General features: G+C 35.3%; 1 protein-coding gene across 1 annotated transcript; it reads right to left on the bottom strand.

The window, feature by feature from the left end:
• Positions 1-3,336: 3,336 nt before the first annotated feature.
• On the bottom strand, positions 3,337-6,215 carry LOC107604828 (protein VAPYRIN). The gene is made up of 3 exons (XM_016306528.3): positions 5,300-6,215; positions 4,219-4,711; positions 3,337-3,791 (listed from the first exon to the last, which is right to left on the bottom strand). Exons 1-3 carry the CDS (start codon positions 6,087-6,089, stop codon positions 3,467-3,469), a joined length of 1,608 nt encoding a protein of 535 aa, XP_016162014.1. The 5' UTR covers positions 6,090-6,215; the 3' UTR covers positions 3,337-3,466.
• Positions 6,216-19,638: the final 13,423 nt, after the last annotated feature.

Genomic DNA, 19,638 nt, shown 5'->3' with positions numbered 1-19,638 from the left:
TGGTATGACTGAGATCCTTACCACTAAAGGTAAGATGTGGTGAAGAAGCCTCAAGATCTCCATACCTAGAAATGGAAGCAATCCAATTCGGTCAGAGAAGAAGATCCCTGTGGTATGGCTCGTTTCTACTTTTTGTTCATCCATCACAGAAGGTAGCTATTGTAGCTACGTGGAGGAGGAAGAAGAAGTGGAGCAGAAGGAGCTGTCAAGGATCAAGTGTTTATCAAGGGTCAGAAATCCTTCTTGGGGACCAAGTCAAGATGGAAGGCTCATATTGATGAAGCTTGAAGAAAAGGGATGAGAGAGAGGTAATTGCATGTTGGTTTTAGCTTTCGGTTCCCTCTCTCTCTTCTCTCTGTCCGAACCGATTTTGGTGTTGAAGAAGAAGTTGGCTTGGTTGAACCGTTTCAACCTTGGAGGATTCCCCTTCTATAATAAGGGTGAACAGCCAAGGCTTAAAACAAGGAGAGTAAGCACATAGTTCTCATAGCTACCCAAGATAACAGAAGTTCTTCTCCTTCAATGTGTTTCATTTTGTATTTTCTTTAGTTTTGTCTGTTTGAGTCTCATGGTGAAAAAGGCAAATAGTGTGAGGTTTGTAAGAAAAAGCCAGTGAGTGGAAAAAGGCAGAGTGTACAAAATTAAAGAAAAAGTCATAGGTGTCTTAGAGGTCCTTTGTACATCTATGAGTTGTGTATCATGATTCTGTGGGAATCCCCTTGCAAGTTGGGTTAGCACTTAGCAGTTGAAAGCTTGGTAGGTAACTAAGTCAAGTTTAGGATTGGGGATAGATTCTGGACTTGTCCCAGATAGGAAGGGTAGTTTCTAGGGAGAATTGGTGTCTGTAATCTGTATGATTATAGTGAAATTCCATCATGGTTGTGATGGAGACTGGATGTTGGCTACATTACACTTATCAGCTGAACCAGAATACTTCTTGGTGTGATTCTCTCTCTCTTCTACTCCATTTCTGATTCTGTTGCACAGGAGACAAAATTGAAAAATATCTCTTTACTGGTTACGAGACAAAAAGAAGAAAAATCTCCTGAAATCATTTCAAAGGGCAGAAGATAACACTCAGCGAAAAGGGGCTAAGATTCAACCCCCTTCTCTTGGTCACTGATTACCATAAAAAAGGTAAGATAGGAACAGAGTTATTGGCAACCTGCAAGGGAATCATAACTTCCATGGATTTTTTTTTCTTTTTCCTTAAAATTTTTGAGTGTCTTCATCACTACTATCACTATAATAACTAGGTGGAAGAGGGTTGTAAGCTTCACCCATAGCACTTCATATTTATCATCCGAAGATGATGATTCCGTCAAGGATCTTCATTAATAATAAAATGACTAGTAATGATAGTAGGGTTATCAAAGTAGACGTAGAATTCATTTAAGTATAATGTCTTATACTCTAAATAACCCAACCCGTTGAAAAGTTTTTCCAATTCCATCTTATTCACAAAATCCACATCTATAGAAGGAAATTCATACACTTTTTCATCTAAGTAGCATAGCAATCCATTGGCCTCTCTCTCAAATTTGCCACCATATGATGAAAGACGAGATAACAAATACAAATCATTTGTAGCATTTTTAAATACTTCAATTAAACATATTCCAAAATAAATAACAACAAAATGGATGATTTTAAAAGAAAAGATACAATGATCTTTTCAAATTGGACTAATTAACTGAAATTTCAACACTAATAAACAAATGCTCATTCAAAATGGTTTCCATGAATTTTTAGCCCTAATCAACCCTACAAATATTGTTCGAGATCCACTGCATCATTTAAATGTATACGAAGAATAAGCATATTACGTTATGCATTGAAGATCACCATCATTTTAAACATCAAACTCTAATCAAAACATTTTAATTGGAACTCACTGTACCAAAACAGGGAAAGAAAGAGGTAAAGTAAAACTCACATTGCAGAGATGTCTCAACAGAGAATTGATCCTCTCCATTATTTTTCTTTTAATTGAGAGTGTAAAATATAATTTTTAATTTTTGAATATTTTCTTCGTCATCATATTTTTAGTTAGCCCTTTTATAAAATATGGTTAGGGACTATATGTTTTATTTCTCGGATAAATAACGAGGAACTAAAATTAACAAATATTCAAGATAAATTCAATAAAACTCATATTTTGTAGTGCAAAATAGAAATATTATTTATATCATACATAATTACACCTTATCATAGTTATCAGAACCGAACCGGTGATCGAATCGGTCAGGTTACTAGGTCACTGGGTCATTGGTTCAACCGGTGGGTCACTGGTTGAACCGATAGAACCGGTCGCACGTAAATAAAAAATATAAAATAGTAAAAAATTGAATAAAGTGACAATTAGGACCTTAAAATTTTCAACTTCAGATTAATTAGCGCTTGAAAAAAAAAATAAAGTACATATCTACCAGTTGTGTATTAATAACAATTAAATATTAATTCTTAGATATAATTTATACTATAAAAAAATAATAAATTAATCACTAATACAAAATATTTTGTCAATTTAAATGAACAAAAAAAAAAAAGATAACACAATCAATATCAATATATCAATATATTTATATATCATGTGACAATTTGTTTGGTATTCATGTGAATCCATGTTTAAAAGAATAAGAAAAATAAAAAATCATTCACCTTTTGTTATATATATTGTTTGTCATTAATATTATTGAAGAATAAGCTTGGCACAGTGGCAAAGAGAAGCTGCACATTCACGCGATCGCGGGTTCGAACCCCACATTCCGCATTTTTGGGCCTGCAGTGGAGGGACCCGCGGGTGCACCATGGACCCGCGACGGGTTTAGTGTAATTTGAGACGCGAAATTCAACGGGTTTGACCCCGTTGACTGGTTCAAAAGCTGATGCAATCCAATCTTCAAACCGAACCGGTCAAATCACCGATTCACCGGTTTTTTGGTCGAACTGGTCGGTCCGATCCGATTCTGATAACTGCACCTGATCGTTGAAATTAATATGATTTATGTTTTCCGATTCTGATAACTGCACCTGATCGTTGAAATTAATATGATTTATGTTTTTAAGAGTGTAAGTGATACTTAATGAATATTTCTTTTATATATATATATATATATATATATATATCATGTTTACTCAATGGAGAAAAGAGAAAGAAAAGTAAAATCATTGTCCAAATTAAAGTTCAATATATCTGTTAGTAACGAAAAATATTAGAGGTTAATATCTATAGTAAAAAAAATGTAATAAACAGTTAACTAATGTTGAATACAAAATAAAATAAAAAAATTACTTACACCTAATATTTTGAATTGTAATATATTAGTTGGAATGCCATCCATCCCTGACATTTAACTTAAAAAAGTCTTGGATCTCATTGGGAAGAACAAGTTCGACAAATTTACAATTTTCTTCCACGAATTACTAAGAAAAAAAAAATCATATTTCAATTTGAATACTGAATTCATGAACCAAGCATAGGTATAGCCGGAGTAGTTGAAGCACGAGCAAAGCCACCGCTACCGTCCTTCATCATTTTCCACTTAGCATTAATTTTACTCTTAAATGGAACCACTGCACCGGAATCTGGCACCACCATTTGATGATCCAAAGTACTAGCACCACCATTGACAAGAATTCTTGTGATCCCAACGTAGCGAAGCGCCTTGGCCACCTGCAAAGCAGTGATACCCTTCTTACTCCTGGCTTCAACATCAGCACCTTTCTTCACCAAAACCTCTGCCACATCAGCATTTCCACATTCAACAGCACAGTGCAAAGCAGTGTACCTACACAGAATATAATTATTACATGTGAATATGATAAAAAATCAAATACAAATATCTCTTTCTCTTTCTTTTAATTTTCTCCTTCTCTTCTATATGTTATTGCTAATTTAAGAAAAAGGGAGACACCTTAATAGATAGAATATATATCATATATCCTATATATGATATTTATGTATAGTCTTAAGAAAAATTATACTTTGATACATAACTACATGAATTAATCAATTAGATAATATATTGCACACCAATTTATAAATATCAGATACCAATACATATCAGAACGTTATATGTAAATTTTTCATATAAAATATTTTACATATAACATACTGTGTATCACATTATGTATTTCATGTAACTATGGTTTGATGAAAATGAAATATCACTTCTCTATGAATTTTTCATGTATTTGTGCATGATATTAGCATACCCTTCTTCATCCTCTGCATTCAAATCAATCCCTTTCTCCAAAAGCACGTGCACTGCGTCGATCCTCCCTTTGAAACAAGCCCTGTGCAATGGAGTCCACCCATTCTGGTCCCTACCATTGACAAACGCACCATTCTCAAGCAACTTTTGTATTGATCTCACTTCTCCTTTCCTTGCAGCAATGCACAAATCGTCGCCGAGCCTCAGCGCATCGAAGATTCCAGAGTGTCCTTTCTCTGCTGCAACATCATATGCAGCTTTTGATGAATCATTTCTAACATACTTGTTCACACCGTTTCGTAGCAAGAGTTCGACCATGTTATGATCCCCGGTGGATGCTGCTATGTGTAAGACGGTGTCGCCTTCGCCGGCGTTGCGAATGTCGGTTCTGGCACCGTTTGCTAGTAAGAGCTTAACGCATTCTATTTTATTTTCTTCAACCGCAAGGTGTAACGCTGTGTTGCCATCTTTTGTGAGCGAGTCCACTCTCGCACCTAAACGATACATTAAATACAATAATTTGAAGACAATTACTATCATACTTTGTATACTGTTAGGAAGACAAAATAAATAAGGGTAGTGCTAGGGAGCTAATTGCCTAAACGTACAATGTATACAACGAGACTCTAATACCATGTCATGAAATCACTCATCTCAGAAGCAAGACAATGTAACACTAATAGTCATATTTCTAATACTTTCTAAACCTCCATTGTACACATTGTACGCTTAGGCCATTGGCTCCCTGTACTTTCTCAATAAAAAGAAAAAGTCTAGGGGCCAGCAACTTTTGTGTTTTGTGGCCAGCACTTAACCATCAAAAGAAAAGTGAGTGATCTCCTACCATTGGATGTAATCTCATACCATTAAAAATACTATTGATGGCTAATTGACAAAACACAAAAGTTGCTGACCCCTAGCATTCCTCTAATGATAATATATTTCTAATTTTATTAAAAATTATAATTCAATTAGTTCGGTTTTAATTTATCTCCAAACTTGGACAAACACGACCCGTGAAACAAGTATTTAGCAGTTTAAAATAAGAAATTTAAACATTATCTGTGAAACACGATCTTCACCTTTGAGTAACAAGAGCCTCAAAACTTCGCAGTGTCCTTGTTTCGCAGCGACGTGGATGGGTCCAAATGTCGAAGTTTCTTGTCTTTCTATGTTGGCCTTGTGAGCTAATAGAAGCTCAGCTATTAAGGCTGCACCTGAAGATGCTGCAGCCTCTAGTGGCGTTGATCCAGAACCGTCTCGCGCCTCTAAGTTAGCCTCAAATTCTAGCAGCAACTGAACAACATCCGGTCTCTTCCGCGAAATCGCCAAATGGAGCAACGTTTCGCCGTTCGAGTCGATCGAATCAACCGCTTTCCACGAGGGATCGCTCCGTTCTAGAACTTCCCTTATGTCATCCATGGAACCATGATCATCTCCAATGAGCTTAACCAGAATTGTGGATCCAAGAAACACGATCTTGATGCCGGTATCCACGAAGACTTGCTTCTTTTTCGCCGAGAACCACTCGCTTGGGACACAATCAACCATGGAGGAAGGTTCATTGATGGCTGCGCCAGGGACGACACAACTGTGGAGGAGGAAAGTGTCTTGAGAGCGAGGGAAAGAGTCCGGCAGCGTGGATCCTTGTGGGAGATTGTAGGATATTTCCACGGTGAGTGTGGATAATGGAGATATGATTCCTGAATGTGGCTTCACTGTGTAGCGACATTTGATTTGTGGTTGGAGGTTGAAAGCCACCGGCATGGTGTGCATGACGTTGCATAGGGTGACATGGCCATGGCACTTTTGATTTGGTTCAATTCTTATTGAGATTGTGTTTGATGGGTCTAATTTTATGAGTCTGTCCATGGTTCTGTTTTAAGGAACCGAAGAAGATTTGATGGTTGTGTGCTTCAATTTTAAGGTGAGAAAGGCAATGGATGGTTATATGGGCCGGCTCTTCTAAGATTGTGGGATTTAGAAAACAATGGTGACTTGTTCTATCTATTCGGTCGGTGTTTGAACTTGATAACTAAGTAAAAACAGAGTTGTATAAAATAAAGCGGGGGTTTGTCGCCTATTTTTGTGTTGTTCTTTTGCACATCACGATCACCGTGAAGGGTCAAATTGCTTTTGTTATGTTTAATATAATGTATGAGATATAATGACGAACTCTACTTTATTTTATTGGATGCAAGTAGATCTCGTTTAAATGAAATGTCTTATTTATAATAGTTACTTACTTAGTATATAGCTGCAAGTTGACATACTATTTCACACTTTTTATTTACAATATATATTTTTAAAGAATCATGACACTCGGTGATGCATTTTTCTTTCTTCTTTCCTTATTTTCTATATGTTTATGGGAAAGTCACACTGAGAAATTAGATTATGTATATCTTTATATATGATTTTGGGAAATCAGTTCAAGGTGGCTTGGTTTGCCATTTGGAAAAACAGCACAAATTTTTCTACGAAGTCCTAGTGGCCAAGGAAGAGATTTGGGGGTACATTGGTTTGACTGGCCAACCATAGTGTCATAGTGACATCTTTTAAATAATTTAGTACTGTAATGTTGCTTTCTACTTGTAGCAATAGTTGATTATATCTATTTTATATGATGGACTCATGGACAAAGCAGCCTAAGGTTAAACTATATGATCACCCGTTGTAGATATTTGGAATTTTGCAAAACCACACCATCGTTGATTGATATGGGACCAGAGCGTCATTATCTATACTCGAGACATATCAATTCTAGTCGTTGGCTTAGTTCCTTTTGCGTTTTGCTGTGCCAAATAAAGTTGGCCAGTTCTAGAGTGTGTTGGATAAAAGCACATAATATTGAAATTATTGAATAGTTGCTTAAATATATACATATTTTTTTTTTAAAAATGTGAAAATTAATTTATATTTAAGTATTTTAGTTGGTTAATTTTTAGCTAGTTACTTGATGATTTAGTAAGTTGATTAGTGCCGACTGCCAAGCCCATCTAAATATTTATATCTTTCATTTGCACGTAATTAAAAAAAAATTATGCATGTAACCAAGACATAAAAGAAGGATAAAATAATGGAAAAGTATATAGAACCAAAAGGGATCGGCCAAAAACTAAACAAAACCACATTAATTTATATTAATAATTAATTTTAAAATTTTTAAATTCAAAATTTAAAAAATTTAAAATTAATTAGGTAAACCTAATTAAAACCTATAAAAGCCTTTCTCTTTTCTCTCACGTTAACCTACTCACCTCCAACAATCACACATAGATCTCTCTCTTGCCAATGCTGCTGGAAGCGCCGGCGACTTCTATGCTCTCCGGGACGCCCTCAACACAGAACCCCTACTAGCATTGAAGTGCGGAATATTCTCCCGTTCACGAACCTATACAGAAGAGTAAAAGCATGAGATCACAGGATCTTTGATGAAAGTGAAGACAAATACCGTTACGGTTATTACTGTACCACGAGCTCAACCACGTCCAAAGGAGGCGAATTGGATTCAAGAGCTTCGACGCCAATTTGAAGGCAGTGGCGGAGGGCTTCTTCACAGGGCTGACGGCGGTCATGTGGCAGTGAACGGGAGATGCCGCGGGCGCCGCCATGAACAGCTATAGCCCAACCCATCGCAGCTTTTGCTTTTTTATTTTTGTTTTATTTTTAGTGTTTTTATTTTTAATTTTTATAAAAAAAAAGTGAAAATAATAAAATTTTATTTTTTTTTATTTTATGTTTTTTTTTTGTTGCAGATGTTGCTCTCTGCTTTTTGTGATATTAGGTGCCGTTTTGATGATTAAAGAGACTGCAAACTACACAATTATAGAATTATAAAAAAAAAAACATTCATTTAATATGAAAAAAAAAACATCTTAATACTTAACAAAAAAAACATCCAATTATATTTTAGCAAAAATAATTAAATATCTATAAAATTTAAAAAAAATGAAATTTTTAAAGAAATAAAGACATTCACAGTTGCAATACAAAAAAATACGAAAAATATATAAAAGAACATCCATTTAGTATGAAAAAAAAATATTCTGATACTTAGCAGAAGAAACATCCATATATATTAATTCGTATAAATTTTGAATTCACCAAAAGTATTTTGGCTGATTTTTGGCTAATACCCTTTTGGTTCCCTAGCATTGCTCTAAAATAATTTATCTAATATTTAATTAGTACTAATAGCTATGACGAAGGTATAAAAAAGAGACCGGGAAGATTTGCTTGAATGAAAAGATATTTTTTATGTTATTTTTTTATATTTTTTTTATGCGTTGAATTAGAAAATATAGGATTGATGTATTATTGTTGTCTTCGCTACTTTTTGGTTTAATTACTTTGTAGGTTTCTATAGTTTCACCAAATTTTCAATTAAGTTTCTATATTTTTTTTCTTTTCAATTGGGTCCCTGTACCTTAATTTTTTTTCAATTAAGTCCCTGCCGTCAGTATAACGTTTGAGATAACAGAATATTCTTGATAAAAAAAGAATATTCTTGTGATTTAGCTAGAGTGGCTAGGTGAACTAATCTAAATTTTTCCCAAATACCCAAAGAACCCCTCGCATTTCATTCCTAAGAAAAAAAGAAATCCTAAGTTGCTCTCGTCTCCTCCGTTTCCTGCGTTGGTCCGTCTTCGGCGTCTGTGTCTGGCATCGACTGCAACGGACGCTTGCTGGTGCGCTATCCGTCGCCTCCCCTCTGCGCTGGGCCCATCTGCGTTGTTGTTGTCGGAGGTCTTCTCCACTGTTTGTCCGGCCAAGGCGTCTCCGTCCCTCGCAGTGAAGCCCCTCGCCTGGAGTCACCGCGCCGCACCTTGCCGAGTCTCCGAGCGCCTGGCCTCCCGTCCCGGCGTTGTGCCTCTGCTCCATCTCCATGCACTCGAACTTTCTGCAAGTAGGTGAGAAAAAAAAAAGCCTCCTTTTTTCAGTTTTAAAAGTTGATGTTTATGTTATTTTTTAAAAAAAAATATGGCATTGGTTGACTGTTGTTGCTGTGATGGTGCTGCTTTAAATAGATTCTGCTTCTGTTTTTATTAAATGGATTCTGCTTTCAATGGGAAATTTGTGAAAGTGTGATTTGTGAAAGTGTGAAAGTGTGACTTACAATAGTTTAATTTTGTGAAGATGTATAAATCGACGGTTCCTTTTTCATGTTTTGGGTTACGTAATTAAGCAAGATAGGATGTATGCTGAACTGGGATGACTTCAATTCTGAACCTATTTTTCTAATTATGTGCTTGAATGGAGCTACTATGGCATTGGATGATGAATTTTGTTTATTCTTGAATGTTGATTGTTGTGGCTGTGATGATGTTGCTTTAAATGGATTATGTTTCTGTTTTTAATACCTGTAGTGATGGGGGACTCAGATTTCACCATAGACATACATCATGGTGGCAAGTTTCATGTTAGGGAACGGGCTAGAATATTTGGGGGGAAAGGTGTTGAAAGATATGCATTATGAGTTCGATGAATGGAGTTTGCAAGAAATAGTTAGTGAGTTGCAAAAGTTAGGGTACAAAGGGTATGCCAGGATCTGGTACTGTGAACCAGGCTGTCAATTGAACTCGGGTCTCAGAGAATTGATGAGTGATAGAGATGCCATGAGAATGGGTAGGTTATTAGTGTCGCAAACTGTTAAGCATTGCTCGGTGTATGTTGTCGACGGCTGTAGGGAAGGTAATGTTATTGAGATATGTTCGAATGATAAGGACTATGTGCCAACTGAAGCTGAGTACAATGGCAGTGGTTTCGTAGAAGTAGAAGTTGAAGGTGAATCAGAGGAGGATAGATTTGATGACAGTGATAATGATGGAGACCACGAGGATCATTTTGCGTTTGACTTTGAAGATGGAAATGATGGTGGAGTTGGAAATGCTTTTGGGGGGTTTGATGGCCCTTTAAATGAACATGACAATGCTCAAATTACTGGTATTGATGCTGCTGTGAATGACGCCACCGTTAGGGATGATGTTGAAGTTGGAGAGATTTCTGAGGGTTATGAAACTGAAGATATTGATAGCTATGAGGGAGATTTGGATGATATGATTAAGAAGAGAAGATATCCTAAATACAATGAGGCTGAGATGAGTAGGGAATATGTGTTTAAGGTGGGATTGGAGTTCAAGTCACTTGGTCAGTTTAAGGATGCTATTAGGGAGCATGCTTTGTTGAATGGAAGGGACATTAGGTATATCAAGAATGATAAAGTTAGATGCAGAGTGGGCTGTAGAGGAAAGAAAGGGAAGTGTAGGTGGATGGCGTTTGCATCCAAAGTTGGTGGTTCCGATTGCTTTCGGCTGAAGACCCTTAACGGAAAGCACACTTATGGATGAGATTACAGCGGTAGGCTTGCATCAAGTAGTTGGGTGTCTCAGAAGATTGTTACCAATATTAGTAGGGGAGAGGAGATGAAGATTACAACAGTAATTCAGTCCATTCAGGATAAATACATGGCTAATATTTCAGTCACAAAGGCTTATTGGGCGAGGAGAAAGGCGAGGGAAGAAGTACATGGCAGGGCTTTTCTACAATATGGCAAGCTGAGAGATTACTGTGCAGAGATTATGAGGACAAATCTCGGGTCTACTACTCAGATTTTGGTTGACAGGCCTTCAATTACACACCAGCCAAGGTTTATGAGGATGTACATGTGCCTAGATTCTGTTAAGCAAGGCTTCTTAGCTGGTTGCAGGCCTATCATAGGAGTAGATGGATGCCACTTGAAGGGTGATCATGGTCAACAACTGTTGGTGGCTGTTGGAAGAGATCCAAATGATAACTATTTCCCAATTGGTATTGCTGCTGTAGAGGCTGAGACTAGAGACAGTTGGGGTTAGTTTATTAACCTGTTATTAGATGATATTGGACATGTCAGTAGAAGGAAGTGGGTATTCATGTCCGACCAACAAAAGGTATTCTATTTAAATCTTTATGAACCTGTTGTGTGTTTATTTAATTTGTATTTAAATTTGTTTATCCATTATAGTTTAAACTCTAAAACTTGCTGTTGCTATTTGGTCATAAAATTCACACTTAAACTTTTAAAAACACATAAACTTGATGTTGATGCTGCAGCTGTTTATTTCTGAATTATGTATCATATGTTGCTGCCTTTTATAATTGAATTATATGTCATATGTTGCAGCTCTATAAATCTGAATTATATATCATATGTTGTAGCTCTTTAAGTATGAATTATATATGATATGTTGCAGCTTTTAATTTCTGAATTATTTATCATATGTTGCTGCTCTTTATAATTGAATTATATGTCATATGTTGCAGGGTTTGATGCAAGTTTTTCAAGAGATGATGCCGGCTTTAGAGTATAGACTATGCTTGAGACATCTGTATGCCAATTGCAAGAAAGCATATGGTGGTGGGACTGTTTTGCGGGACCTAATTCTATCAATAGCTAAAGCTACATATATGGAGGAATGGGAGAGGAGGATGACTCAGCTAATGCACATCAACCATCAATGCTATGAAAAGTTAGCATCATTGGATCCAAAGCTCTAGTGCAAGAGCCACTTCACGTTTCTTGCTAAGAGCGACATGTTGATGAATAACATATCTGAAGCTTTCAATGGTAGAATCTTAGAGGCAAGAGACAAACCCATACTTACTATGTTTGAGTGGATTCGGTGTTATTGGATGTCTCGGTTTGCTGAAAAAAGAAGGCCGAAAAATATGAGGGTATAATCATGCCTAAACCCAAAAAGAGGCTTGATGTCATTGCTACGCGAGCTATGGAGTAGCAAGCAAGATGGGCTGGAGAACTGAAATACGAAATTTCTCATAAGAACCGGATGATTGTAGAGAGGTTTGTGGTTGACTTGTTGGCTGGAACGTGTAGCTGCAGATTTTGGGTGTTATGTGGAATGCCCTATGATAAACCACTATTTTATGGTTTATCTTGTGCTTAATAGAGTGGTTTTTATCAACTCTTTACCCACTTATTCATACTATTTGCATGGTTTTACATTTGCCTTCCTAATTATGTGCTTTGATTGAAAACATGCTTCTTTGGCCTTAAGTTCCCTATATTTAATCCTCTCTTATTACCATTAGATGCCTTGATATGTGTGTTAAGTGATTTCAGAATTTATAGGGCAGGAATGGCTCAGAGGATGGAAAGGAAGCATGTAAAAGTGGAAGGAATACAAGAAGTTGGAGAAATTGCTAAGCTGTCCAGCTTGACCTCTTCGCACTCAAACGGCTATAACTTTAGCTATAGAGGTCCAAATGATGCGGTTCTAGTTGCGTTGGAAAGCTAACATCCGGGGCTTCGATTTAATATAATATCCCATAGTTTCCCTGACGCTAGAAGACGCGGTCGCGTGATCCACGCGGACGTGTCGCAGTGGCGAAAAACCAGCGTGGCAGATTTCATCTCCAGCGATTTCTGGGCTGTTTTCGACCCAGTTTGCGACCCATAAAACTTAGATTAGAGTCTATAAAGTGGGGGAGTGCATCTATACATGAAAAAAGCTCACAATTCACAATTTTAGGAGTAGATGTAGTTTTTAGAGAGAGAGGTTCTCTCTTAGGATTAGGATTTAGGATTTCTCTTAGTTTTAGGAGTGACTCTCAATCCCAAGTACAATGTTCTTTTTATTTATTTTCCTAATTTAATTTATGAACTCTTCCATATTATATTTGATATCTTTATTAGTGCTAATTGAGGTATTTCAGAATTATGATTGCTTTCTTTTATTTATTATATAAATAATTTGAATTTTTTCCTTTTGGCTTTGGTTGAGTCATTGGAGACACTTGAGTTATCAAACTCATTGTTAATTGAAAATTGGAATTCTTCAAGAATTAATTCGGGTTCCAATAACTCTAACTTTTCCCAAGCAAAAATACTAGGACTTGAGGAATCAGAATTAATTTATCCACTTAACTTACCTTCATAGTTAGAGGTTAACAAAGTGGGAGAAAAATCCAATTCTCATTACAATTGATAAGAATAACCAGGATAGGACTTCCAGTTCTTCATACCTTGCCAAGAGATTTTATTATTATTAATTTATTTTACTTGTTATTTAAATATACCTGTGCCCATTGCCCAAACTCCAAAACCCCCAATTTACAAACTCATAACCAATAATAAGAACATACCTCCCTGCAATTCCTTGAGAAGACGACCTGAGGTTTGAATACTTCGGTTATCAATTTATTAAGGGGTTTGTTACTTGTGACAACCAAAACGTTTGTATGAAAGGACTTTTGTTGGTTTAGAAGCTATACCTGTAACGAGGATTTATCTGCAAATTTCTAGACCACGCAAAAGTTCTCTCATCAAAATGGCGCCGTTGCTGGGGAATTACAAACGTGTGCCTTATTATTAGTTATTGTAAATATTTGCTTTTTACTTGTTTATTTGTTTTTATTTTTGTTTTTATTTTTACTTTTTCGTAAATTAAGAGGTTATTGGTTTTTATTTAGTGATTAAAAATTTTTCAAAAAAAAAAATTTTTTTTTGGTGTTCATCTTGATCTTCAAGTTGTTCTTCGTATTCATCTTGACCTTCAAGTTGTTCTTCGTATTCATCTTGACCTTCAAGTTGTTTTTATTTGTTTTCTCCGTTTTGATCTAAAAATTTTTAAGTTTGGTGTCATTTTATTGTTTTTCTCTTTCCTTATTAAATTCAAAAATTCAAAATTTAAAAATCAAATTTCAAAATTCAAATTTAAAAAATTTTCAAAATTCAATTTTAAAAATTTTTTCAAATTTCAATTCTCAAATTTCAAAACTCAAATTTCAAAAATTTAAAATTCAAATTTCAAAATTTAATTTTCAAATTCAAAATTTAAATAACCTTTTAATTTAAATTTGTTTTTTATTTTCGTTTTTAATTTTTATTTACCACTATGAACTCTCACCCCCATCGCTATGAGTCTGGTTACAATTATGTTGCAGGAAGAGGAAACTATAATGAAAATAGACATCAAGTTTGGAACAATCAAAGATGGGAGGAGCCACAAAGATTTGATCAACCCTCATGGCAACAACCACCTCCAATGGACTATCAACAACCACCACCATATGCCTATGAACCCTTTCTTCAACATGACTTTGGACTACCATACTCACAAGCCCCTTTCCACCATTCACCTCCATATGACCCTAACCCACATCCACCATACCAACCACCTTATGAGCCAAATGAACCATACACAGAACCACCACCATTCCAACACAACTACTCTCATAAACCACCACCTCAATATTCACCATCTCCATATCATTATCAAGATGAACCACCTTCCTATTATGAACCATCTCTCCCAACCAATGAACCCTCATATCCACCCCAACCTCCAATGGATGACAGACTTCGTGTTATTCTTCAAAGACAAGAAAGGATGAATAAGAGTGTGCTAAATTTCGCGGCCGCCTTAGGCGAGTTAGTAAATATAATAGCTTCCCAATATCTGAGCACTCAAAGAACTCCCATGGCTACATGTGGAGAATCAAAAGAAGAGCAAAGTATGAAGGAGACACTAGAAACTTCGGTGGACAATGAGGAACATGGCTTTGTATTGGAACAAGTGGAGGAAGCCATAATAGTTGCAGAGGAAGAAGTGGTTGAAGACTTGGGAGATGCTGAACCTCCATGGGAAAGTCAGGTTATAAAACCTCCTTCCAAGGCGATTGAAACTGATGCTGAGGAGGGTGTACAACCTCCAATGCATATCATGACTAAGGACTTGGAAGAGGTCGATCAAGAGATGGAGATTAAAGAAGAAGAAGCACAGCCTCCCATGCCCTCAGTAAGCAATAAAGAAGAGATTGAATTGGAAGAAAGCTACCAAGAGGAAGAGGTTGATATTGAAGAAGCTTGCAAAGAGGTGGAAGTTGTCAAAGAGCACAAGGGAGTGGAGCTTGAAATCACCTTGCCAAAGTTATTAGAGACCCATTCCCCTAAGTTCCCATCATCCTTCACAAAATTCAAGTGGGTAAAATTCATATCCCTTAGCTTTCTAATTCCACTTGAATATGGGCTACTGGAGACGGATGGTCAACTTAGAGCTCTTTGTGACATTAAGAGTAAGAGGAAGATGGTCAGTGGTAAGAATTGTCCTGCAAAGTTCATTATGGTTGGAAGCTTTAAGTTTAAATGCAAAGGTTGGTGTAGAGCTCAACTGAATGTGTCTAGGAAGTTGTTTGGCCGCTTTAGTGAGAATTCAGATTGCTTGCTACCCGGATGGAATCATGATGATCAACACAAAGACGGGTGCAAAAGCAAGGTTTGGGATCCTGGAATCTGTTCTGACATTCAACACCCCGGGAGCCTAAGAACCGGTTTAAAACTGCTCAAGGGCTTTACGTGCCTTGTTTGGGATCCCGGAGGCTACTGGAATTACAAACATTGGTGGAGATTCCTGGATGAGTTCAAGCATAAGCCACCATAACAGGAAGCTCATCAAATGTCCAACTTAAGGACTTTAACTAAAAGTGCTAGGTGGGAGACAATCCACCATGGTATGATCGTTCCCTTTTCAGTTTCAATTTTATTTCGTTTTGTTTGTTTTTGAGTTTTATTTTATTTCATTGAACCTAGAATTACTCATAACATTCATATTAACACTGCATTCTGCATATTTTCAGATTTAAAAAAAAAAGGAGAGCACGCACGCGACGCGACAGCGTCGCTGATGCGTCTGCGTCAGGTGGGAACATTGGCCTCCCACGCAACCGCGTCACCCACGCGGCCGCGTGACCTGAAAATCGACGTCAAAAGGGTGCATGGCCGAAAGATGAGCTGGAGTGATGCTGGACTGGCGCTAGACGCACAGACCTTACCACGCGTCCGCGTCATATCCCAATATTGGTCAACCATGCGATCGCGTCCCCCACGCGACCGCGTCACCCTAAAATTTGGCAATATGAGCTTCAAACAGAAAGTTACGCGACCGCGCGGCTGCCCTCACGCTAATGGCACAGATCGATCCACGCAACCGCGTGGATGACGCGTCCGCGTCATTTCATAGAAGCACTATCCGCGCGACCGCGTCACTCACGCGACCGCGTCACAAGCGGCGCACAGAATATCTAGATCAACCAATTTTCTTATATTTTCTTCTCAAATCCTAATTTTTCTTCTATCTTTCCTTCTTTCCTTTTTTTCTTTCTTACTTTATCTCTTTCACTTCTCATTCTTTTTCACTTTTATTTTATTTTATTTAATTTATTTGCATACTTTCATTCATTGTATTTTAATTTTGTATATTTTTATTTTCTTTTCTAAATTTATTATTTTACCATTGGTGTTCAAATGTTCTTATTCAACTGTTATATCTTTTCTGGTATTATCTTTGTGCTTATGACTTGTTTTATTCTGATTGGGTAACATTATTTAAATCAATGCCAATATTTTATGATACTTACATTCCATCTGCATTGACATGAGCTCGTATTGATACTTCCATTACCCACACTCCTCCTCTATGTTACAAATTTTGTACCACTGGTATGCCATGACTTCTATTGTTTACTACAAGAATTTGACAAATTAGCGACGAATTTTTGCGAGAAATATGTTTTGTCACTAATCCATCACTAACTTGCGAGGAATTAGTGACGCACTAACGACAAAATTAATGAGCGGTCACAAAATACCTAAACTTGAGAAAAGCGACTGATTAGCGAGAGATTTACGAGTAAGTTTGTTTCTCGCTGATTGACTTTTGTGGCTAAAAAAAGAGCGGGGAAAATTTCCTCACTAATTTGTCACAAATTAATTAGCGAGTGACAATGTTCTAGCAAATCAGTCACTTAGGGATTCAATCGAATAAAAGTAAAGTAACGAGTGATATTGTTGTCACTATTCCGTCGCAAGTGTTTGATATACAATTAGCGAGAAACAATTCACACACTAGTTCGTCGCTAAATAAACTTTGTGCGAAATGGCTAATTAGTGAGGAACAACGTTCCTAGCTAATCCGTCACAAAGAATTGAAATGTATTTTGCGATGGATAATTTCCTAGCTAATTTGTCACCAAAGTTTTTAATTTTTAGCGAGCAACTAGTTTCTCGCTAAATTGTCGCATAATATTGTAAAATTCAAAATAAGTTTAGCGACAGAAAATAGTCGTCGCTAACTCGTCGCAACAGATAAATCATTTAGCTAAGGAACTATTCCTCGCTAATTAGTCGCTAAAGTGGAAATATGGATTTTGAGCGCCTAGGACCTAAGTAGTGAAAAATTTGCGACCGTTTAACAACTGACACAATTTGTTCGCTGATTTCAAGTCACTGATTAGCGGACGAAATACATTTGTCGCTAAGTTGTCGCATGTTTAATTTAGCGAGCGACTTGACAACTGCAATCTTGTCACAAAGTAAAAGCTATATCCTACCTATTTTGTAGCAAATTACGCGCTAATCTCGTTGAAAATCCGTCGCAGAGTTATAACAAATCCAAAACTGATCAAGAAAATTTTATAAGTAACTGGTCGTAATTGAGTCACTAATCAAAAGCTTATTTAGTGAGGAATTAGCGACCGTTTAACAACTGATATACTTTTCTCGCTTATTTCATGTTGTTACTAATTTGTCAGAAAAAATATTAGTCCCATGTTGCTACTAATCATTAACCACTATATACATCCATGGAAAATTCATGAAAAAAATTATTAAAAAAGTAATACAAATTATTTTAATTTATTTATTTTAATATAAGATCATTGATAATTAGATAAATATTTTCGTATTTCTTTTTAAAAAAATCTTATCTACCTTATAAAATATTTTTTAAAATTTAAATTCTTTTTAAAAAATCAAAATGAAAATTTGAAAACAAAAGAAAAAAAAAGGTAACTCAAAAAACAAAAAAGCATTTAATTTCAAAAATTTAAAAAGTACCTATAAGAACTTTTTTTTTATTATTTCAAATAAAAAATTGCGTATAAACATTATTTCTAATGCTTTAAATCAAAATTTGAAAATTCTATTATCGTTACATGAAAAAACTAAAATGAGCCCTATTATATATTATATATGAGATTTGAGATTGAGAATTTGAGATCGTTATACATTGATGCAAGACGTAATCAATACCTATGCATATATATATATATATATATATATATATATATAATTAAATTTAATAAATAATATTAACAAACTTGATTTACACATATAATCAAACTTTACAAATAACATATTTAAATTTATAATCATAACACACATATACAAATGTACACTTGCTATCATAGTTGTAAAAATCGAACCAGACCGGTCGGTTCGACCAAAAACCAATGAACTGGACTCTAATCCAGTTTGGTTTACTCCTTGAACCGTTTAAGGAAGAAAACCAGTATGATCCGGTAAGAATCGGATCAAACCAGCAAGAACCGGTGCAAACCGGTCTAACTGAACCGGTCTGCGTGAAAATTTTTTTAAAAATGTCTCCACAAGGTCTCGAACCAAGAACCTTGGAACAAAAGCAACCTCCACTTGCCACTCAGTCATTGCACTTCTAAGTATTTTTTAAATCCAGTTCGATTTACTCCTTGAACCGTTTAAGGAAGAAAACCGGTATGACCCGGTAAGAATTGGATTAAACCGGTAAGAACCGGTGCAAACCGGTCTAACCGAACCGATGTGCATGAAAAAATTTTTAAAATGTCTCCACCAAGAACCTTGGAGCAAAAGCAACCTCCACTTGCCACTCAGCCAATACACTTCTAATTATTATATTTGACAAATACTAGTTATATAGTATACAAAAATATCTAATTTAATTTAATTTTTTGTTTTTTCTATTTTTCAAATTAATTATATTTTAATTATATACCATTATTAATATAAATATAAATTTCACTAAAAATTTATTAATTTACTTGATCTATTTTAATTCTAGTATTGTGATTAAGGTTATTTGTTTTGATATTAGTGTTAAAATCTACTGATATTATAATTAGATGATATTATAAACTAATCTATTAAGAGTAATCAAATTAGTTTTATTAATATTTGGAGTTAAGATAATTCATATTCTTGTGTAAATTTTTATAATTGGTTATTTGAAATTAAAACTCAACAATAAAAGTATTATATAATTTAATTTAAAAAATTTGTATTATGATTAAATTACGATTAATTTTATTAAATTGAGCTCTTAGAGATTAATTTATTAGGAATGATTAAATTAATTTTTATAAATACTTTGAGTTTAAGTTAATTAATGTATATGTACAATTTTTATTAATTAATTATTTTATACAAATTGAAATTAAAATTTTAATAATAGAGAGATTATGAAAGATTATGGCATATAATCTGAATAATTGATATTCTCTTATTTAAATTGTATTTTATAAAATATGATTAGTATGTTTACTTTATGATTTAAATTAAAGATAATCATTTAAATTCATTGATATATTAATA

The sequence above is a fragment of the Arachis ipaensis genome, chromosome B6 (assembly GCF_059453495.1).
Source record: "Arachis ipaensis isolate K30076 ecotype BB chromosome B6, ASM5945349v1, whole genome shotgun sequence".
NCBI classification, from domain to species: Eukaryota; Viridiplantae; Streptophyta; class Magnoliopsida; order Fabales; family Fabaceae; genus Arachis; species Arachis ipaensis.
The sequence above is the reverse complement of the archived record's forward strand: the minus strand, read 5'-3'. Positions and strand labels throughout refer to the sequence as shown.

What these genes read in the sequence shown, in the direction of transcription:
- LOC107604828 (XM_016306528.3), bottom strand. Translation starts at nt 6,089, where the DNA reads ATGGACAGACTCATAAAATTAGACCCATCAAACACAATCTCAATAAGA. An exon ending in GAGGCTCTTGTTACTCAAAG is followed by an intron (nt 4,712 to 5,299) that starts GTGAAGATCGTG and finishes TGTATCGTTTAG; the next exon opens with GTGCGAGAGTGGACTCGCTC. An exon ending in AATGCAGAGGATGAAGAAGG is followed by an intron (nt 3,792 to 4,218) that starts GTATGCTAATAT and finishes TATTCTGTGTAG; the next exon opens with GTACACTGCTTTGCACTGTG.